This window comes from Macaca mulatta, chromosome 14 (assembly GCF_049350105.2).
Source record: "Macaca mulatta isolate MMU2019108-1 chromosome 14, T2T-MMU8v2.0, whole genome shotgun sequence".
NCBI classification, from domain to species: Eukaryota; Metazoa; Chordata; class Mammalia; order Primates; family Cercopithecidae; genus Macaca; species Macaca mulatta.
Genome location: NC_133419.1, coordinates 102813365 through 102832193, shown reverse-complemented (window position 1 = coordinate 102832193; position 18829 = coordinate 102813365). Strand labels below are relative to the sequence as shown.

Genomic DNA, 18829 nt, shown 5'->3' with positions numbered 1-18829 from the left:
AACCTAACACCTGATTCTTAATATTCCAATATCTCATATTTGTATAGAATTTCATAGTTTACAAAGCACTTTCATATACATTACTTAAGACTATTGGGTATCTGTGGAGAGAAGTCTAACTTTTTAATAAGTAAATCATAGTGTTCTCACTATACATTGTATATACTTGTTTTCCAAATACATAGAATTTATGTGATACATATATAAACATGCACACATAGATATCATGAAGTCAAAGTCAAAATAGCATATTAAAATAACACGAAAACTAGGTATTCTAATGCACAATGAAGATCATTTCTCATAAAACAAAGATGATGTGTGTTATTTAATGATCCTAGCATAGACTTGCTGTAATCATATCTACATGTTTGCTACAGGGAAAACAAAGTTGTTCTGACAGTTTAACTCTTCTAAGACTTCAAGCAACTGCACACTCTTGAACAAGAAAAATGCCTATGCTTTTCTTCATTCTACAAGAGTTTTTCAAAACTGAAAATATCTGGCCGAGCACGGTGGCTCAGGCCTGTATTCCCAGCACTTTGGGAGGCCGAGGTGGGTGGATCACCAGGTCAAGAAATCGAGACCCTCCTGGCCAAAATGGTAAAACCCAATCTCTACTAAAAATACAAAACTTAGCTGGGTATGGTACGTGCCTGTAATCCCAGATACTCGGGAGGCTGAGTCAGGAGAATCGCTTGAACCCAGGAGGCAGAGGTTGCAGTGAGCTGAGATCGCACCACTGCACTCCAGCCTGGCGACAGAGTGAGACTAAAATATCCAATTAGCATGAAGTATAACAATGGATAGAAAAAAAAAATTCAGAAGGCTCAAAGGGAATTTTAAAAAAGTTAATCATATTCTCTTAATCATCAAGACTCAAAATATCAGTTGCTTTTGATTTTTTTTTTGCTTTTTTCTATTTCCTCTGTCCTATACCAAACTCATCTATTCTTTTAATAAAGTATCTTTTCTTTCTGCTTCTATTCTGTCTATTCTCCAATTCTGCTTCCTCCTCCTCTTCCTCATCTTCTTGTTCTTTTCTTTTTCCTTCTCCTTCTCCTTTTTCTTTTGAGACAGGATTTTACTCTCTTACCTAGGCTGGAGTGCGGTGGTGTGATTATAGCTCATTGCGACTCCAACTCCTGGGCTCAAGTGATCCTTTTATCTCATCTCCTCGAGTAGCTAGAACTACAGGTGTGTGCCAGCATGCCCAGCTAATTTTTACATTTTATGTGTGTGTAGAGATGCTATATTGTCCAGGTTGATCTTGAACTCCTGGTCTTAATCGATTCTCCTTCCTCAGCCTCCCAAAGCACTGAAATTACAGGTATGGGTCACTATGCCCAGCCTATACTTCAATTCTTATACTTCTAGTTGACCAATATCCTTAAACTCTTATTTCTTTATGTTACTTCTCTGCACTGTGAAAGCACATTATCTTCATTCTTCTTTCTCATACTCTCACTACTCAAAACTTTTTACTATCAGATCCATCCTTTCTTCACTATACAAAATAGCACTGTTATGGTTTAGGCAGTAAGGATCTATCCCTTGGGTTATTCCAATAATTTCTTCTCTGGTCTCCTTGCCTCCAATTTGTCTCTATCTTCTCTATTCTCCAACATTTGCACCATTTATCTTTCTAAAATAATAAAGAGGATGCTATCACTCCCTGCTGAGAAACCTCCATTGGCTCCCCACTGGTTACAGGATAAAGTTCACACTCACTTGCTAGACATACAAACATTTTACATCTGATCACAATCAACATTTCTAGATCATCCCCTGTCCCATCAGCAACACATCCTATAGCCCTGCCACTCTGAATAAGTTCTATTTCCTCGGGGGTCTATGCCTTTCACAACACTGTAGCACTGCACATGCCTAAAACCCAACACATGCTTCTCTGATAAATCTTAACTCATTCTCTAAGACTACCTTCTACCTTCAATGCTGTACTTCTTTGTTACTTTGCTAGTATTTCTGTAACAATCCCCATTATGCAGTATTACATGTGTATTATGTTGTAAAGACCAACAAACAGTATTATAATGTAATTGCAAACCCTTGCTAGGCAGAGGACCATATCTCATTCACATGTGTAATCCATGCTAATCAATGTCCAACACAGGATAAGTACTTACTCAAATTCTACTCTACCTTTCTAGACTATAATTCTGTTGCTTATCACTTTAATATTCATATTTAAATATCATAAGATCTCTCTTAAGGGAAAAGCCATATATTGGCCGTACATCTCCTCTGGCTATTGTCCTATCACTCTCTAACTTTCACAGTCAAACTAAACTTGTTATCCTTTTCGCTCTCCATTTCTCTTCAACTCATCGCAATTTATTTTCTGCCCCCACCACTGCACTAAAATTGGTCTGACAAAAATTGTAGGGATGGGGTTGTGCCATGTTTCCCAGTCTGGTCTTGAACTCCTGAGCTCAAGTGATGCTTCCACCTCGGCCTTCCAAACTGCTGGAATTACTGGTGTGAATCACCCTGCCTGACCTACAGTAGATTTTTTTTTGAGACGGAGTCTCGCTCTGCCGCCCAGGCTGGAGTGCAGTGGCCGGATCCCAGCTCACTGTAAGCTCCGCCTCCCGGGTTCACGCCATTCTCCTGCCTCAGCCTCCCAAGTAGCTGGGACTACAGGCGCCCGCCATGTCGCCCGGCTAGTTTTTTGTAATTTTTAGTAGAGACGGGGTTTCACTGTGTTAGCCAGGATGGTCTCGATCTCCTGACCTCGTGATCCGCCCGTCTCGGCCTCCCAAAGTGCTGGGATTACAGGCTTGAGCCACTGCGCCCGGCCGCCAGTAACTTTTTTTGTTGTGAAATACAGTGGACACATTGTATGTTGGACATTCTCTCTTTGCCTCTCCAGATTCATTTGCCACATTTCTCTACTTGACTCTGCTCCAAGAGACTGAATCGTCCCTTGCTCTTTGATTTATGGCTGAGTTTGGCCAGTGGAAGGGACTAGAAGGAGAAACGAGGGTGACAGAACAAAGTGGTTTTTGATAATTATTCCTCTGACTTCCTCCCTGCTGGGCTTGGTTTAGCAGTGGCTTACATTCCTCTCCCTAAGACCACAGGACCTGTCCAGCCTCCTTCTTCTACAGTCCAGCTCTTTTCAGTTCAGGTCTGTGTTGGTAATATTGACTTTGTGTCAGTTCTGGGGGTGCTTTACCATCCTTTGTTGGTTTTATAGTTCCTTACTTAACCTCTCAGTCACCTCTTTTAAGTGTGCCTCCTGTTTCCTGCCAGGATCCTGACTGACAGACATTATGTGTCTGATTCTTTAGAAGTTATTTGATCTCTGTAAACTATTTTTTTTCCCATGAACATTTATCCTTCCTTAGTTTTCATAGTACTGACCTCTCCTAGTCCTATATGAGCCATTCTAGCCATTCTGTTTGCAAGCATCTCTTTTTTTTCCACTTGCTTAAATGTTGCTGTTCTTCAGTGCTCATCACACACATACTCTCCATAGTTGACCATATGCATTACCATGGCTTCAAATGCCTTTAGCCTAAGTTTCTCTTGAGCTCTAGGCTATATAATTTCTACATTTATTGAAATATCCCCACCTTTCAATCCATTATCCACAATTGTTCACAATGGATTGGAATAATATGTTTAAAAAGAAAATTTTACCTTATCACTAATTTGTCTAAAATTATTCATTGACTCCTCTTAAACTCTCAAGGTAAAGTTTATATTTCTTGGCATACAGATGCACTTATCTCTCCAATCTTGTATCTGGCAAAGCCATCTGTATTTTGCATTCTATGATGTACACATGCTCTTACTCCTAGAGTATATCATGGCTTCGATTGTCCTTGGCTTTTGCACAGCTCATCTCTCTGTCTAAAATGCCATCCACTCACTTGTTCCAAATAACTACTATTTTCTTCAAAGCTTTGCTGAAGAATTCTCTGTCCCATGAGGTCTTTCCTGAACTCTAATTAGGATCAAGAGGATACATTTACTTGTTCTTAGTCCTAATCAAGGGAACTATTGACCACAAATATTCTAAAAATGGAATAACATTATGCACAGGTAAAATATTAACATAATTTGTCTGAATTGCAGATGTTATTTATATAAATGAATTTTATATATTATTGTAATTACTCATTTGGCACTATTCTATATTTCTGAAGCACGATTTCACTTATCTTTTAGATTATACACTGGGGATTATATTTTACAATAGTATATACTTCTCCATATCCCCTTATAATGCCTGATCTACTTCTTTACATGTAGTAGCGTTAAGAAATGTTTGGAATAAATAAATGGAAGATACAGGATGTCCGAGGGTACCCACTGGTTGATTGGTCTATCCTATTACTTCTAGATGATTCACTTATGCCATCCTGTAGAAGAACCAGGAGACTCTGTAATCTTTTCAAGACATTCAAGATAGATTTTCAGTGAGGAAAAACCCATTTCTACCATAAAGTTACTCTTTTTACCTAAATTTATTACAATTCAACATAATTTTTCTCTTCTCAGTAAAGATATTACAATTTTAATCAAAATATCAATATCAATATTTAAAGTGTTTTGATATGTTCCACAAAAAATTATTTAACATACATAGTATTTTGTAACACCAAAGACTTTAAGACAACAAATTGGAATTCTGACCTATTCTTGGAGCAATTTACATTCTACTCTACCTCAATTTAAACTGTAAAAATAAAATAAACTCTAAAACAGAGGTGAGGAGTAGCTGATGAAAAGGCTGACAAGCACAGCAACTGGATAGTTATACAATTATTGTAATAATTGTATACAATAATCATAAATTACTTACCTCCAGTTTATTGTTGGTCTATGGGAAAAGGGAAGGTTTACTTCTGATTTTAAGTTGGATTCCTGAATTTGTTTGAGGGCCTCTTCTAATGGAGGAACTGGTTTTCTGAAAACTAAAGAGATAATAAAGACCAAATAGTGCAGAATCACTTTATCTTCAATGGTCTCTTTACATATAATTTAATTGGCTAATGATAAAATATTACTTTAAAACTTTTGTAAAAAGAAAATATTTTCAGAATAGTGTAAATACTTTAAATTTTGACATTCAATTCCCAAAAGAGAATGTGTTACCTCAAAGTTTTCATCACCAATTTTAAGAATATTTATCAGGAAAAAAGAGACTCTGAGAAATGTCCAGGCTCTTCATCCTCGCATGCAAACTCCCCTATATTTGATCTCATAGTGGTATAAATTTCTGACACTATTTATAAATATTCCTATGAAGAAAAGGGGAACATACAAAAACACCAACTAACATTTACTGAGCACTTAAGTTACAGACCTTATTTTTAAGCACTTAATGCACATAAACTATTTAACCCTCGCTATGGCCTATGAGGTATATTTGAATTTTACAACTGAGGAAACTAAAGCATACAGAAGCAAAGTAACTTGCTCAAGGTCATACATTATTATGGACACTCATCCATATACTGTCCTGTACAACGTTAAATATAACCCTATGTCCTATATATATCCACTTTCTCAAAGCCTTCCATTGTGCACTTTGGTACTCAACATACTCTATTTTCCCCTACTTCCCTCTAAATACTGTCTTCTCTTTCTTGTTCAAGTTGAAGCATAGCTGTCTTTTAAGGACATTAATTGTCCTACAACCCCCTCAAATGGAGACATTATTTTCCTCCCATCATAGACCATAAATATACTATACTATCTATACATGGTATCTGTAGTGTATCATATACTATAAATAACTCAAGGCCTAGAAATAGGGTGAGTGAATTTCTGGCTTTAGCTCTTTGTGAGTACTTCCAAACTATCTTCCTCTTTTCTCCTTTAAAACACCAATATGTCATCAGACTTTTTAATTATTACAATGTTTGTAATTTATTTAGAATGTTTAAACAAAAACAGTATGTTATTATGTAAGGTTTAGTTCAAACTTGAACTCTAGAGACAATCCATTTCCCTAATCAACTGGTGATTACATGAAGAACGCAAAGCTATAGGATAGTCTGCTGATATTTTGCATCATAAAGGATGCATCTATGAAAGTAATCAATTAATTTAAAAAGTATTTATTGAATGTTTAAAATAAGGTTTTCTGCTAATTTATAGAGGTACTGTTCTCCTTCTAGCCTCTCTTCCACCACTTTTTGTTTTTTTTTGATGGAGTCTTGCTCTGTCACTCAGGCTGGAATGCAGTGGTGCGACCTCAGCTTACTATGACCTTCGCCTCCTGGGTTTTTAAGCAATTCTCCTGCCTCAGCCTCCCTAGTAGTTGGGATTACAGGCACCCGCCTCGATGCCTGGCTAACGTTTGTATTTTTATTAGAGATGGGGTTTTACCGTTTTGGCCAGGCTGGTCTCGAACTCCCAACCTCAGGTGGTCCACCCGCCTCGGCCTCCCAAAGTGCTGGGATTACAGGTGTGAGCCACTGTGCTCAGCCTCTTTCACCACAATCGAATTAGTAACTGAATCCTATTGATTATGTCTATTTTTTTATTTTTTTGAGATAAGGTCTGACTCTGTTTCCCAGGCTGGAGTGCCGTGGTGTGATCTTGGCTCACTACAACCTCCGCTTCCTGGGCTCAAGTGATCCTCCCACTTCAGCCTCCCGAGTAGCTGGGACTACAGGCATGCACCACCATGCCTGGTTAATTTTTGTATTGTTTGTAGAGATTGAGTTTCATCATGTTGCCCAGGATGGTGTTGAACTCGTGAGCTCTCAAGCCATCCGCCTGCCTCGGCTTCCCAAAGGGCTGGGATTACAGGCATAAGCCACCTCAGCTGGCTGTGATTATATCTCTTGAATATAGTATCTCTGGTTGGGCACAGTAGCTCACGCCTGTAATCCCAGTACTTTGGGAAGCCAAGGAGGGCAGATCACCTGAGGTCAGGAGTTCAAGACCAGCTTTGCCAGCATGTTGAAACCCCATCTCTACTGAAAATACAAAAGGTGACTGGGCATGGTGGAGGGCACCTGTAATCCCACATACTTGGGAGGCTGAGGCAGAAGAATCTCTTGAACCCGGGAGGTGGAGGTTGCAGTGAGCCGAGATCGTACCACTGCATTCCAGTCTAGGTGAGAAGAGCAAGACTCCGTCTCAAAAAAAAAAAGAAAAAGAAAAAGAAAAAAAAGGATGAATATGGTAACTCTTATCTCTTACACTCAATGCACTGCTTTAATTTAGGAGCTTAACATCTCTTACCATAATTATTTAAATAGTATCCTACTAGTCTACTTACTTTAGTAAGTCTCTTCTTCAATCGATATTCCATCTTGTAACTGTAATTATCTTTCTAACAAATCTAATTATATAACAGAGACCCCAAGTTCCCCACCTAATATGCATTTTCTCTTTTTTCCTTATAGACCCTATATAGTTAGGGGTAGCAATACACCCACATTAAAAAAACTTTTTTTTAAACTCCCTTACAGACCCTATATAGTTAGGGGTAGCAATATACCTACATTAAAAGAAACTATTTTTTTCAGACTCCCTTGCAAATAAAGTTGCCAAGCAGAGATCTCAGAGGTGCACCCTTTTTTCCTGTCCTTTGTTCTTGCCTAGAACACTGCTATGATGGTTGAGCTCTGGCAGCTACCATGTGACCATGACAGTGAGGATAAAAACCAGATACTAAAGACTGTTGAGCCGAGTGATAGATGATCCTTCTGTCTCTCAACTCAGTATAATCAACAAACCAGCTCATGACTGCCTACCACAGGACTCCATATTATACGGGAGAAAAATAAACTCCTATCATGTTGAAGCTATTGTTATTTTGCACAGTTTTACTAGCTGCCCTTATTAACAGTAATATTACTAACACAGCAATGGCTTGCTTTCTCGTTAAAAAAACTGTAAGTGGACTGTATTTTGCATAAAGATGAAATTCCTGGCATGGCATATAAAGTTCTATGAGAACTGGCTACCTTTATTTTTTCTAGCTTCATATCCATTTTCTTCTTTTTTTCCCCATCCTATGCTTCAGATACACTGAAATACATAATTTATTTGCACAAGCTGTTCTTTTGCCTGGGATGTCCTTTTATTTTCTGTTTGCTTCGCAATATGCTCATTTGTTAAGATCTGACTTAAGTCATTTTTCCAAGAATGATGTCCTTGAGGTCCTGACATAGGTTTAGTGTTCTTTCCTCTGTGCTCTCATGGCACTTTACACACTCTGCTACCATAGCAATTATCATTACATTATTGACATTGCTTATACCACTCTCATCTCCAAAATAGGTTGTGAGATCTTTAATGGTAGAATGCAATTAGATTTTTCTATATCTCAGCTTAGCCTAAGGCTAAGTACAACACAGTACACCATATGTTTGCTGAATACATAAAGGTTTTGCTTATCACTTTTCTTTATGAAGTTTTGACATATTGTTAATTGTCTTACTATTTAAGGTACTAAAATGTAGATATAATACAAAAGAACCAACCATAATCTTATTTAAATTCTTAAATGGTTCCAAGTCTTTATCTTGTTGGATTATATTACTCTGTAGACTTTCTTTTTGTTCTGCCAGTCTCTCAAATATGAATTTGAACCAAACCATTAAAAAATACTAGAATAAATGTGACACTAATTTTCTGAACCCAAACGTTAAATTTTCTTTGTACTAAGCTACTTACCAAATCAATTTTAAAAAGACAAAACATTGTAACCAGTTGGAAGTCAATTCAAACCGTGAGTTTCAGAATTTAGTAATACAGCCAACAGTATTCTCTGAATTAAACCTAAATCAAATGACTATTTTTCATTTGGTTAAAGTGCTTTTACTCAAAAGTCATATTGGTCATTTTAGTTTGTTTCCACTTCATTTCTTCATTTATGAGTTTATTGTCTACCCAAGTCAAATGAGATTAAAACTTCAATTTTTGTTCTCATATTGTTCTAGAAATTAAGGCACCTGCTTTCCTCCGCTGTGAAAGAGGAATATGGGCACGCTGGAATTTTTCAGTAACTTCTTCAAACCTCTGTTTTCTTTGTTGAAGTATTTGTTCTCTAATTTGGTGTTCTTTTTCTTCTTGTTCTTTTCGTTTTTCCTCAAAAGCTCTATATTTAAAACACAAAGTAGGCAACAGAAAGAGGTGGTAAGTTTAGAAAATAGTTTCAAAATGATGCATTTATTGTATAACAGTGTTTTCGTATTTCAAAATTTTACTTAAAAACAACACATTTTAAATTTTTTTAAAACAGGTGTTTGCCAAAGACTTTTTGCTTTGTAAATGGTAATTTCAGAACTTTACCCAGGTCTCTTGCAACTAAGAGAAGATTCTCTAATGCGTCCCTTTCTAATTTCTGACAGGTCCGCATACCTATTCCCACTCGCAAACTGTCCTGTGGAAAAAACCTTTTCTAAGAAAGCTATGCCATTTTCTGTAATATGAAGAATGAATTCATTAGTGAAAGAAGTAGCTTTGAAAATTATGAGGCATTCAATAAAATCTGTACATTTTTATTTTTCTTTTGGACCACAAGTTTAAAATTGGCTGTCATTTTAAGTTGGAACTGTGCTAAAAATTCAGGAAATTTACATAAAAATGTGAATTTCCAGTTTCTCTTCAAAATTTGGAAGATCTGGCAAATCTGGATTCTTAATCACACATAGCTCCAAACACCTGCCCCAATCCCTGCCATTCCCTATTTTTCTTAACTTTCTTATTTCATTTATTTCTGATTGCCCCCAGACACTTGAAATTTATGTTCTCTAGTTTAAGCTGTACTGTCTCAAAAATTGATTTTGTCCTTGGAAGACTCTGTGTGTGTGTGTGTGTGTGTGTGTTCGCGCATGTATGTGTGTATGATTCAATAATTATTTGCTGGAAAATGAAAAAAAAAAAAAAAAAAGATGAGCCTACGAATCACTGGTAGAGAAACCTCCAAAGGGAACTCCTTAGAATGCATGGGGTTAGGAGATGGTTGGTAAGAACTCTTTAAGAATTTTTAGTGCCATAGGTTACTATTAACCATCTTTCTAAAGACCTCTCCTGGCTAGAACATTATTCTACTCTAAATAGCTCCGATTAAGGGAACTATATTTACTTTCAGGTGATAGAGGACTATAGATCTCCAAGTGGTCCAACATATGAGATAGGTAGAATGTAGTGATGTAGCACCAGAGGTGGGGGAGAAGATTTTTAGCTCCCAAAACAATCTCCTTCAAGAATCTCCCCAGGTCAAGGTAAGAAGTTGCTTTTACCATTTGATTCAACATAATATTAGACGTTGTAGCCAGAGCAAGTAGGCAAGAAAAAAAAAGAGGCATCGGACTAGAAAGGAAAAAGTAAAATTAACTCTAGTCCAGATGACATAATCTTATATTTAGAAAACCCTAAAGATTCCACCTAAAACCATCACTAATAAATGAATTCAGCAAAGTTGCAGGATACAAAATCAACACATATAAACCAGTTGCATTTCTATACACTTAACAATGAACAATCCAGAAAGGAAATAAACAATCTCAATTTACAATAGCACAGAAATGCTTAGGAATAAACTTAACCAAGGAGGCAAAAGACTTATACACCAAAAACTGTAAAACATGACTGAAATAATTTTAAAAAGATGCAAATAAATGTAAAGACCTACCATGCTCATGAATTCAAAGAAGATATCGTTAAGAAGACAACACTACTCAAAGCTACCTTCAATCTATTCAATCCCTCAAATCCCAATGACTTTTTTTTTCTTTGCAGAAATAGAAAAATCCACTTTAAAATTTACATACAATGTCAAGGAACCCTGAATAGCCAAAATAATATTGGGAAAAAAAAAAAAACCCAAAACGGAATGTTTCACCCTTCCTGATTTCAAAACTTACTACAAATTTATGGTAATCAAAGCAGTGTGGTACTGGCATAAAGATGGACACACAGACTAATGGAATGAATAGAGAGCCCATAAATAAACCCTCTTATATATGGTCAAATGATTTTCCACAAGGATGCCAAAACCATCTAATGAGAAAAGGACAATCTTTATAGGAAATGGTGTTGGATACTGCAAAACAATATAGTTGGACTCTTACCCTTACAGCACATATAAAAATTACCCCAAAGTGGATCAAATATCCAAATAGAAGAACTAAAAACTCAGAAGAGAACATACAGAAAAAGCTTCATGACATTAGGTTTGACAATAATTTCTTGATATCACACTAAAAGCACAAACAAAAGGAAAAATAGATAAGTTGAACTTCATCAAAATTAAAAACTTTTGTGGATCCAAGGACACTATCGACAGAGTAAAATGGCCACACAGGAAATGAGAGAAAATATTTCCTATTACATATCTGATAAGGATTGATATCAAGAACTTCAACAACTCAACAACAACAAAACAACCTGATTTAAAAATATGGGCAAAAGACTTGAATAGAAATTTCTCTAAAGAAGATATACAAATACAAACAAACACATGAAAAGATGCTCATTAATCATTAAGAAAATGCAAATTAAAACCACAATGAAATGCCACACCACACCCAATTAGGATGACTATTATTTAAAAAACAAAACAAAATAAAAAATAGAAACTGTTGGTAAGGATGTAGAGAAACTGGAACTCTTATGCATTGCTAGTAGAAATGTAACATGGTGCAGCAGCTGTGGAAATTGGTATGCTGATTCTTCAAAAAATTAAACATAGAATTACCATATGATAAAAGAGTTTCACTTTGAGGACTATATCCCAAAGAAGTGAAAACAGGGACTCAAACAGATATTTTTATATCCATTTTCATAGTAACATTATTCATAATAGCCAAAAGGTGGAAGCAATCCAAGTGCTCATAAATGGATGAATGGATAAACAAAATGTGGCATAGACATACAATGGAATTTTTTTCAGTCTAAAAAGGAAGAAAATTCTGGCACGTGCTACACATAAATGAACCTTGAAAACATTCTGCTAAGTGAAATAAGCCAGTCTCAAAAGGACAAATGTTGTAAGATTTCACTTTAAATGAGGTACCTGCAGTATTCAAATTCATAGAGACAGTAGAATGGGGGTTACCAGCTGGTGGGGAGGGAAGGATGGGGAGTTAGTGCTTAATGGGTACAGAATTTCAGTTGGGCAAGATGAAGTTTCAGAGATGGATAATGATGATGGTTACACAACAATGTGAATGTACTTAATGTAGTCTTTGAAGACAGAGACAACAAAAGAGATTAAATAGAGAGTCATAATAAAGTATTCTACTTTCTGTTGGGAGGAAGGAGGCACAGCTTGCTTAGCAGAAGCTGACAGAGTCAACTTAAAAAGTTCCAAATTCTACATTCATATGCTCTTGAGATTAAAATAATGTGTCAAGCAGATAAAATCACATGTCAAGCACTCCTGTGGTAGTCATAGTCAGTCTCCAAACATAATGTCCAATGAAGCAGGATTATGTAGTCCCCTCCCCTTTAATCAGTGTGGCCCTGTGACTTTCTTATTACCAACAGAATGTTATGGAAGTGATACTGTGTGACTTACCATGCTAGAATTTTGCAGCTTACAACTTGGACTTCTGGAATGCTCACTCCAAGAAAAGCCCAACCCCATGTAAGAATTTTAGTGCCTTTGAGGTCACCATGCTGAAAAGAAGCCCAAGCTAGCTAATAGGCAAGACAGCATTGGAGAGAGATAACTAGCTTGGTTCCAACTGTTCTAGCCTTCTCAGCCTAGCACAAGACATGTGACTGAAGAAACTATCTTGGATGTCCAGCGAAGTGGAATCTTCAGATAACACCAACCACAGCACAAATCTGAGTGCAATAGCATGAGACTTCCAAGGGAGAATAAACCAGCTCAGCCATTCAACACAGATTTTTAATAAACTGTTTTAAGCTACTAAATTTTAGGGTGGTTTGTTATAGAGAAGCAAATGACCAGAATAATAACTTTAAGTCAGTATATTAAAAACCAGTTAACATTTATTTAGTAGCGATGGGGAGAAATGTTTATTAACAAAAATTGTTTACTTTCTTCTTTATGTTATTTTAAAAGGATTATGTCCATTTATTATGTATGCTTTTCTGAAGAATAAAACTTTTTTTGATTTTAGAAATTAGTTTTATGATATTAAAATCTTCCTAGTAAATAGCACTACGTCATGCATTATTCAGTTTCTGAGTATCAGTGCACTGCAACTGCCAACTTAGGCAACTCGTCTTTATGTCTCATGGCTGATGTTGCGGCATGTAACTGCATAAAACAACTTATACCTATGACATTATTTAAAACAGAGATGTCTGTTCCAGGGATTTTTTTTGTACTATTGTATTTTTCTTTTAGAGCACTATCTACTTCACTGGTAATGAGAACAATTTACATTTATCTAGTTAGGTAAGGAAGGAATCTTAGTCAGCTGGTATGTATAACTGATTTATGTTAGTGATATTTCAGTGATCCTTACAGATTTGTATCCTGGGCAAATGCTTTGATGGTCTGTCCTTTAATATGGCTGATATGGAGCTAACTCTAGACAAAATTGTATATCTGAGAGTTGGTTTGAGAAGTCCATGGCTGCCTAGATGCTCAGGGGAATTTGTTAAATCATAAGTATATAAGCCTTCCTCTAATTAAAGTATTTGAAGTCGTTCGGTAATATCTTGTATCTGAGTTATCAAAAAAGACACTAAACATTTATGTCATATGGCAGACACTCATGAAAACAAGGAAACAAAAGTTATTTGTTGTTTAATATTTCAAAACAGGCAACATGAATTAACAACTATCTCATTGGTACTGAGTGAAATCATGGTAAACTAAATTATTAGCTTGCAAGTAGGGCAAAATCTCAGACCCTTCACAGTTTCTGACTTAGCACTTGCTGGAATGGATACTAAGTAAGACCCAACTGCAAATATACACGGGCTGAAGACCTAAGAATGGAAAAGCTTGAGAAATTTATTTGACTACATTAATATCAGATGAAGTTTTTGACTATGTATATTAATATCAGACAAATTTATTAGGTGCTATTAATATTGGACTTTAAGAAATGGAGTATTACTAGAGATAAAATACAACATTTCATAATGATAGGCCAATTCATCAGGAAGGCACAAAAATTATATAGATGTATGAACCTAATAACAGACCTTCAAAATACATAAGGCAAACACAGAACTAAAGATAGAAACAGACAAATCCACAATCCTAGCTGCATATTGTAACATCCTTTCTTAGTAACAGAACAACTGGACAAAAGTGTCAGTAAGAGGCCAAATGCGGTGGCTCATGCCTGTAAGCCCAGCACTTTGGGAGGCCGAAGCGGGTGGATCACGAGGTCAGGAGATCGAGACCATCCTGGCTAACACCGCGAAACCCCGTCTCTACTAAAAAAATATAAAAAATTAGCCGGGCGTGGTGGCTGGCGCCTGTAGTCCCAGCTACTCTGGAGGCTGAGGCAGGAGAATGGCGTGAACTGGGGAGGCGGCGCTTGCAGTGAGCCGAGATCGCACCACTGCACTCCAGCCTGGAAGACAGAGTGAGACTCTGTCTCAGAAAAAAAAAAAAAAAGAAAAGAAAAGAAAAGAAAAGAAGTATCAGTAAGAGTACAGAATATTTGAACAATGCTATCAGCTACATCAATCTAGTTGATATTTATAGAACAGTAATAATTTAAATCCAACAATAATAATACAGTCTTTCCCCAAGTACACCATAAAAATCTTATGCTGAGCCATAAAAGAAGTGTTAATGAATTTCATAAGATTTAAATCGTACAGAGTATGTTCTCTGACCAAAACACATTTACATTAGAAATCAATTACAATATCTAGAAAAGCTCCAAATAACTGAAAATTAAAGAAAAAATGAAAACACTGTACTAAATAAACCACAGATCAAAGAAAAAAATCTAAAGAGAAGTTAAAAAAAAATTTTTTTGAATGACATCAAAATGAAAATACAGCATACTGAATTTGTTAAATGCAGTTAAAAGAGCGTTTGGAAGACAATTTATAATTTTATTTCATTTTAATTTTTTTTTTTGTAGAGATGGGGGGTCTTGATTTGTTGCCCAGGCTGGTCTTGACTCCTGGCCTCAAGAAATCCTCCTACTTTGGCTTCCCAAAGTTCTGGGATTACAGGCAGTGAACCACCATGCTCGGCCAATTTATAATTTTAAATGCTATATCAGAAAAGGGGAAAGGTTTAAAATCAATGACTTCAGTTTCCACCTTAACAAGATAGAAGATGAGCAAATTTATCCTGAAGAAGAATCTAATAAAAAGAAAATAAACTGATGAAATAGTAAGCAAAAAAATTAGAGAAAACACAGACAAGTTGCTTTGGAAAATGTTAAGAAAACTGATAAGCTCCTAGCAAGAACAATGAAGAAAAAACGGGAAAACAAAAATTAATAATATCATGAATGCAAAACAGGATATCATTACAAATACCACAGGCCTTAAGAATAACAGGAGAATATTACAAATAACTTCATACTAATAAATTCAACAACTTAGGTAAAATGGACCAATTTCTTAAAAGAAACTACTTTCCAAAACTGACACAAAAGACAATAAAATATGAAAACCTCTACACATTAATAAAATGTAATTTATAATTAACAAGTTTCCCACAAAAAACTCTAGGTTCAGATATAATTTTTTTTGTCAAACATTTAAAAAAGAACAATCATATACAACCTTTTTCAAAATATAGAAGTGCAGAAAACACTCCCCGCCATGTTTTATAAGGCCAGCATAACTATGATTCCAAAACCCAACAACACATTACAAGCAAAGAAATTTATAGCCCAGTATCTCTCACCGACATTACACAAAAATCCTTCACAAAATACAGGTTAAGCATCTCTAATCCACAAATCCAAAATCTGAAATGCTGCAAAATTGGAAACTTTTGAGCACTGACATGAAGACTGAATGTCTGCCTTTGTTTGCTGTTGCTGTTGTCTGACAGCTGATATAGGTATTCTGGTGATGCTACTGTACTGGTTCACTACCTTAAACACATTACTTTTTCATTGTATTAATGTTATCTGTCATATATTTTACTTTTAAGTAGTTAAGTGTGAATAAGTACAAGAAAATGATTGCTTATGAGTAGCATATAAATTCAGACTCAGGAATGGTAGTGATGACCAAACCACCATAGATTGTCCACACAGTTGACTGAGATAATGACACTTTTGCTTTTTGATGGTTCAGTGTACACAAACTTTGTTCATGCACAAAATTATTTTAAAATATTACATTAAAATTACCTTTAGGCTATGTGCATAAGGTGTTTATCAAACATAAATGAATTTCATGCTTAAACTTGAGTCCCAATCCCAATAACTCATTATGTATATGCAAATATTCCAAAAGTTCAAAAAAAATTAAAATCTACCACACTTCTAGTTCCAAGCATTTTAGATAACGAGCACTCAATCTGTATTAGCAATAAAATCCAGCAATTTATAAAAATAACACATCATTACCAAATGAGGGTTATCCATGGAATGCAAAATTAGTGAATTTCACTATATTGACAAAAAAGAGGAAAGCGATATGATCATCAAAATAGATTTAGAAAAACTATTTGACAATATTCTATGCACATTCATAAAAATTCTCAGCAAACTAGGAATGAGAGGAAACTTCTTCAATCTGATAGAGGGCACCTGCCCGAATTCCCTAGCTAGCAGCATAGTTAATGGTGAAATAGTAAATACTTCCCCAAAAGGTAGAAGGCAAAGAGGGTTACTCATACTACTTCTATTCCCCAATTGCACTGGAAGTACTCCTAGAAAGTTCACTGAAGCCAACAAAAAAGTAAAAGCCATATTGACTGGAAAGACAGGCATTACATTCTCTTTATTTGCAGATGACATAATTATATACCTAGAAAATCATAAGGAATATATAAAATAACTCCTGGAACTAATGAGAAAATTTAACAAGTTCTTAGAATACAAGGTCAATATAGAAAAGTCGTTTGTATTTCAACATATAAGCAACAAACAATCGAAAATGAAATTTAAATAAATTCATTCATAAAGCATTACAAAATACAAAATACTTAGGAGTCATTTAACAAAGACATGCGAGACTTCTGCATTGAAAACTAGAAAATGCCACTGAGAGAAATTAAACAAACAAACAAACAAACAAACAAACAAAACTCAACCAAAATAAAGGGTGGGGGGAAGAGGAGAAGAGATGAGCTATGTTCATGGATTTCATGGACTGCAAGACTCAATTTTATTAATGCAATTAGAATTGTTATCAAGTCTGTCTAAATTTATCTACAAATTCACCACAATCCTACTCAAAACCAGGCAGATTTATTTATAGGGAAAAGTAAAAATACCTAGAATAAGCAAAACTATCTTGAATCAAAACAAAATCGGAGGCTACACACTATCTTATTTCACTATAAAGAAGTGGTACTCAACTGAGGAAAGTTTTGCTCCTTCCCCCTCAAGTGGACCTTTGACAATGTCTAGAGACATTTTAAATGGTCATGACTGGGGTGTGCTACTGGTATCTAGTGGACAGCAGGCAAGGGTGCTAGTAAACATCCTATACTTCATCTTAAAATTCCTATACGGTAGTCCCCCCATAATAAATAATTATCTCATCCACAATGTCAATAGTACTGCTGTTGAGCATTCCTGCTATAATGCTACAATAATCAAGGCAGTGTAATATTAGTATAAGAGTAAATAGACCAATGGAACAAAATACAGAGCACAGAAGTAGACCCTCAATTGATTTTCAAAAAAGGCATCGAGGCCACTGATGAAAGGAAATTATTTTCCAACAAATGGTGCTGGAGCAACTAAATACACTTATGTGAAAAAACTACTCAACCTTTATATCATACTACACACATATAATTTGAGATGAATGATAAAACTAGACTGAAAATCTATAAGTATGAACTTTCCAGAAGAAATCAAGAAGACTAGCTTTATGACCTTGGGGTGGACAAAATGTCTTAGAGATGACACAAAAAGCACTAGCCATAGAACAAAAAATTGATAATTGTATGTCATCATAATGTAAAACTGCTCTTTGAAAGATTTCATTAAATAAATGAAAAGGCAAGCCACATATTAGAGGAAAATACTTGCAATATGTATCTGTGACGAAGAACTTGTACCCAGAATGTATCTGTATCTTACAATTCAACAAGAAGACAACCCAACTTAAAACATGGACAAAATATTTGAATAGATATTTCATAAAAAAGTTAGGAATGGCACATCAGGGAAGTGCAAACTAAACCCAATTTACATATACTATATAGCTAAAATTAAAAAAGGCTGACTGGGAAGGTTATAAAGCCACTGGGACTCACATGCTTTGCTGGAGGGTGTGTAAAAAAGGTCAGACCTTTTGGAAAACTGTTTGACACCTTCTTATATGGTTAAACATACATATACCCTAAGACTTAGCAATTCTACTTTTAGTTTACTCAGAACAAATAAAAATGTATATCTACAAAAAGATTTCCTACTTATGGATTCTCTCATGTTTTACCATTTTGGCTATAATTATCTTTCTGCCAGTAGTTTTATTACTAGTCCCAAATTAGAGTAACCCAATGCCTATCAATAGAAGAATGGATAAATAAATTATGACATATTTTTACAATGGAATACCATTCAGCAATAAGAATGAACTAATATATGGATGAATCTCAACCAGAAAAATTAACTCCAATGATAGGAATTATAACAGTGGTCGCTATGAAGGGTGGAGATTGACTGCAAGAGGTTTGAGGATATAGACAGACTATGGAGTGTGAAGCTCAGTTTGAACAGAAGTGAGAACATGAGGG

At 35.6% G+C, this 18829-nt stretch overlaps 1 protein-coding gene across 3 annotated transcripts in view; it reads right to left on the bottom strand.

Annotated features, from left to right (window-relative positions):
- CEP126 (centrosomal protein 126) overlaps positions 1 to 18829 on the bottom strand; it is a 76665-nt gene that overhangs the window by 40627 nt on the left and 17209 nt on the right. For all 3 annotated transcript variants that reach the window (XM_015115538.3, XM_001095649.5, XM_015115537.3), the window contains exons 3-4: positions 8949 to 9094; positions 4835 to 4946 (exon numbers count right to left, since the gene is read on the bottom strand). Coding sequence is in view for 2 of the 3 variants with exons in the window: in XM_001095649.5 (XP_001095649.5) it covers positions 4835 to 4946; positions 8949 to 9094 (258 nt within the window). In the remaining variant the exon portion in view is untranslated. The remainder of the gene's footprint in view (positions 1 to 4834; positions 4947 to 8948; positions 9095 to 18829) is intronic.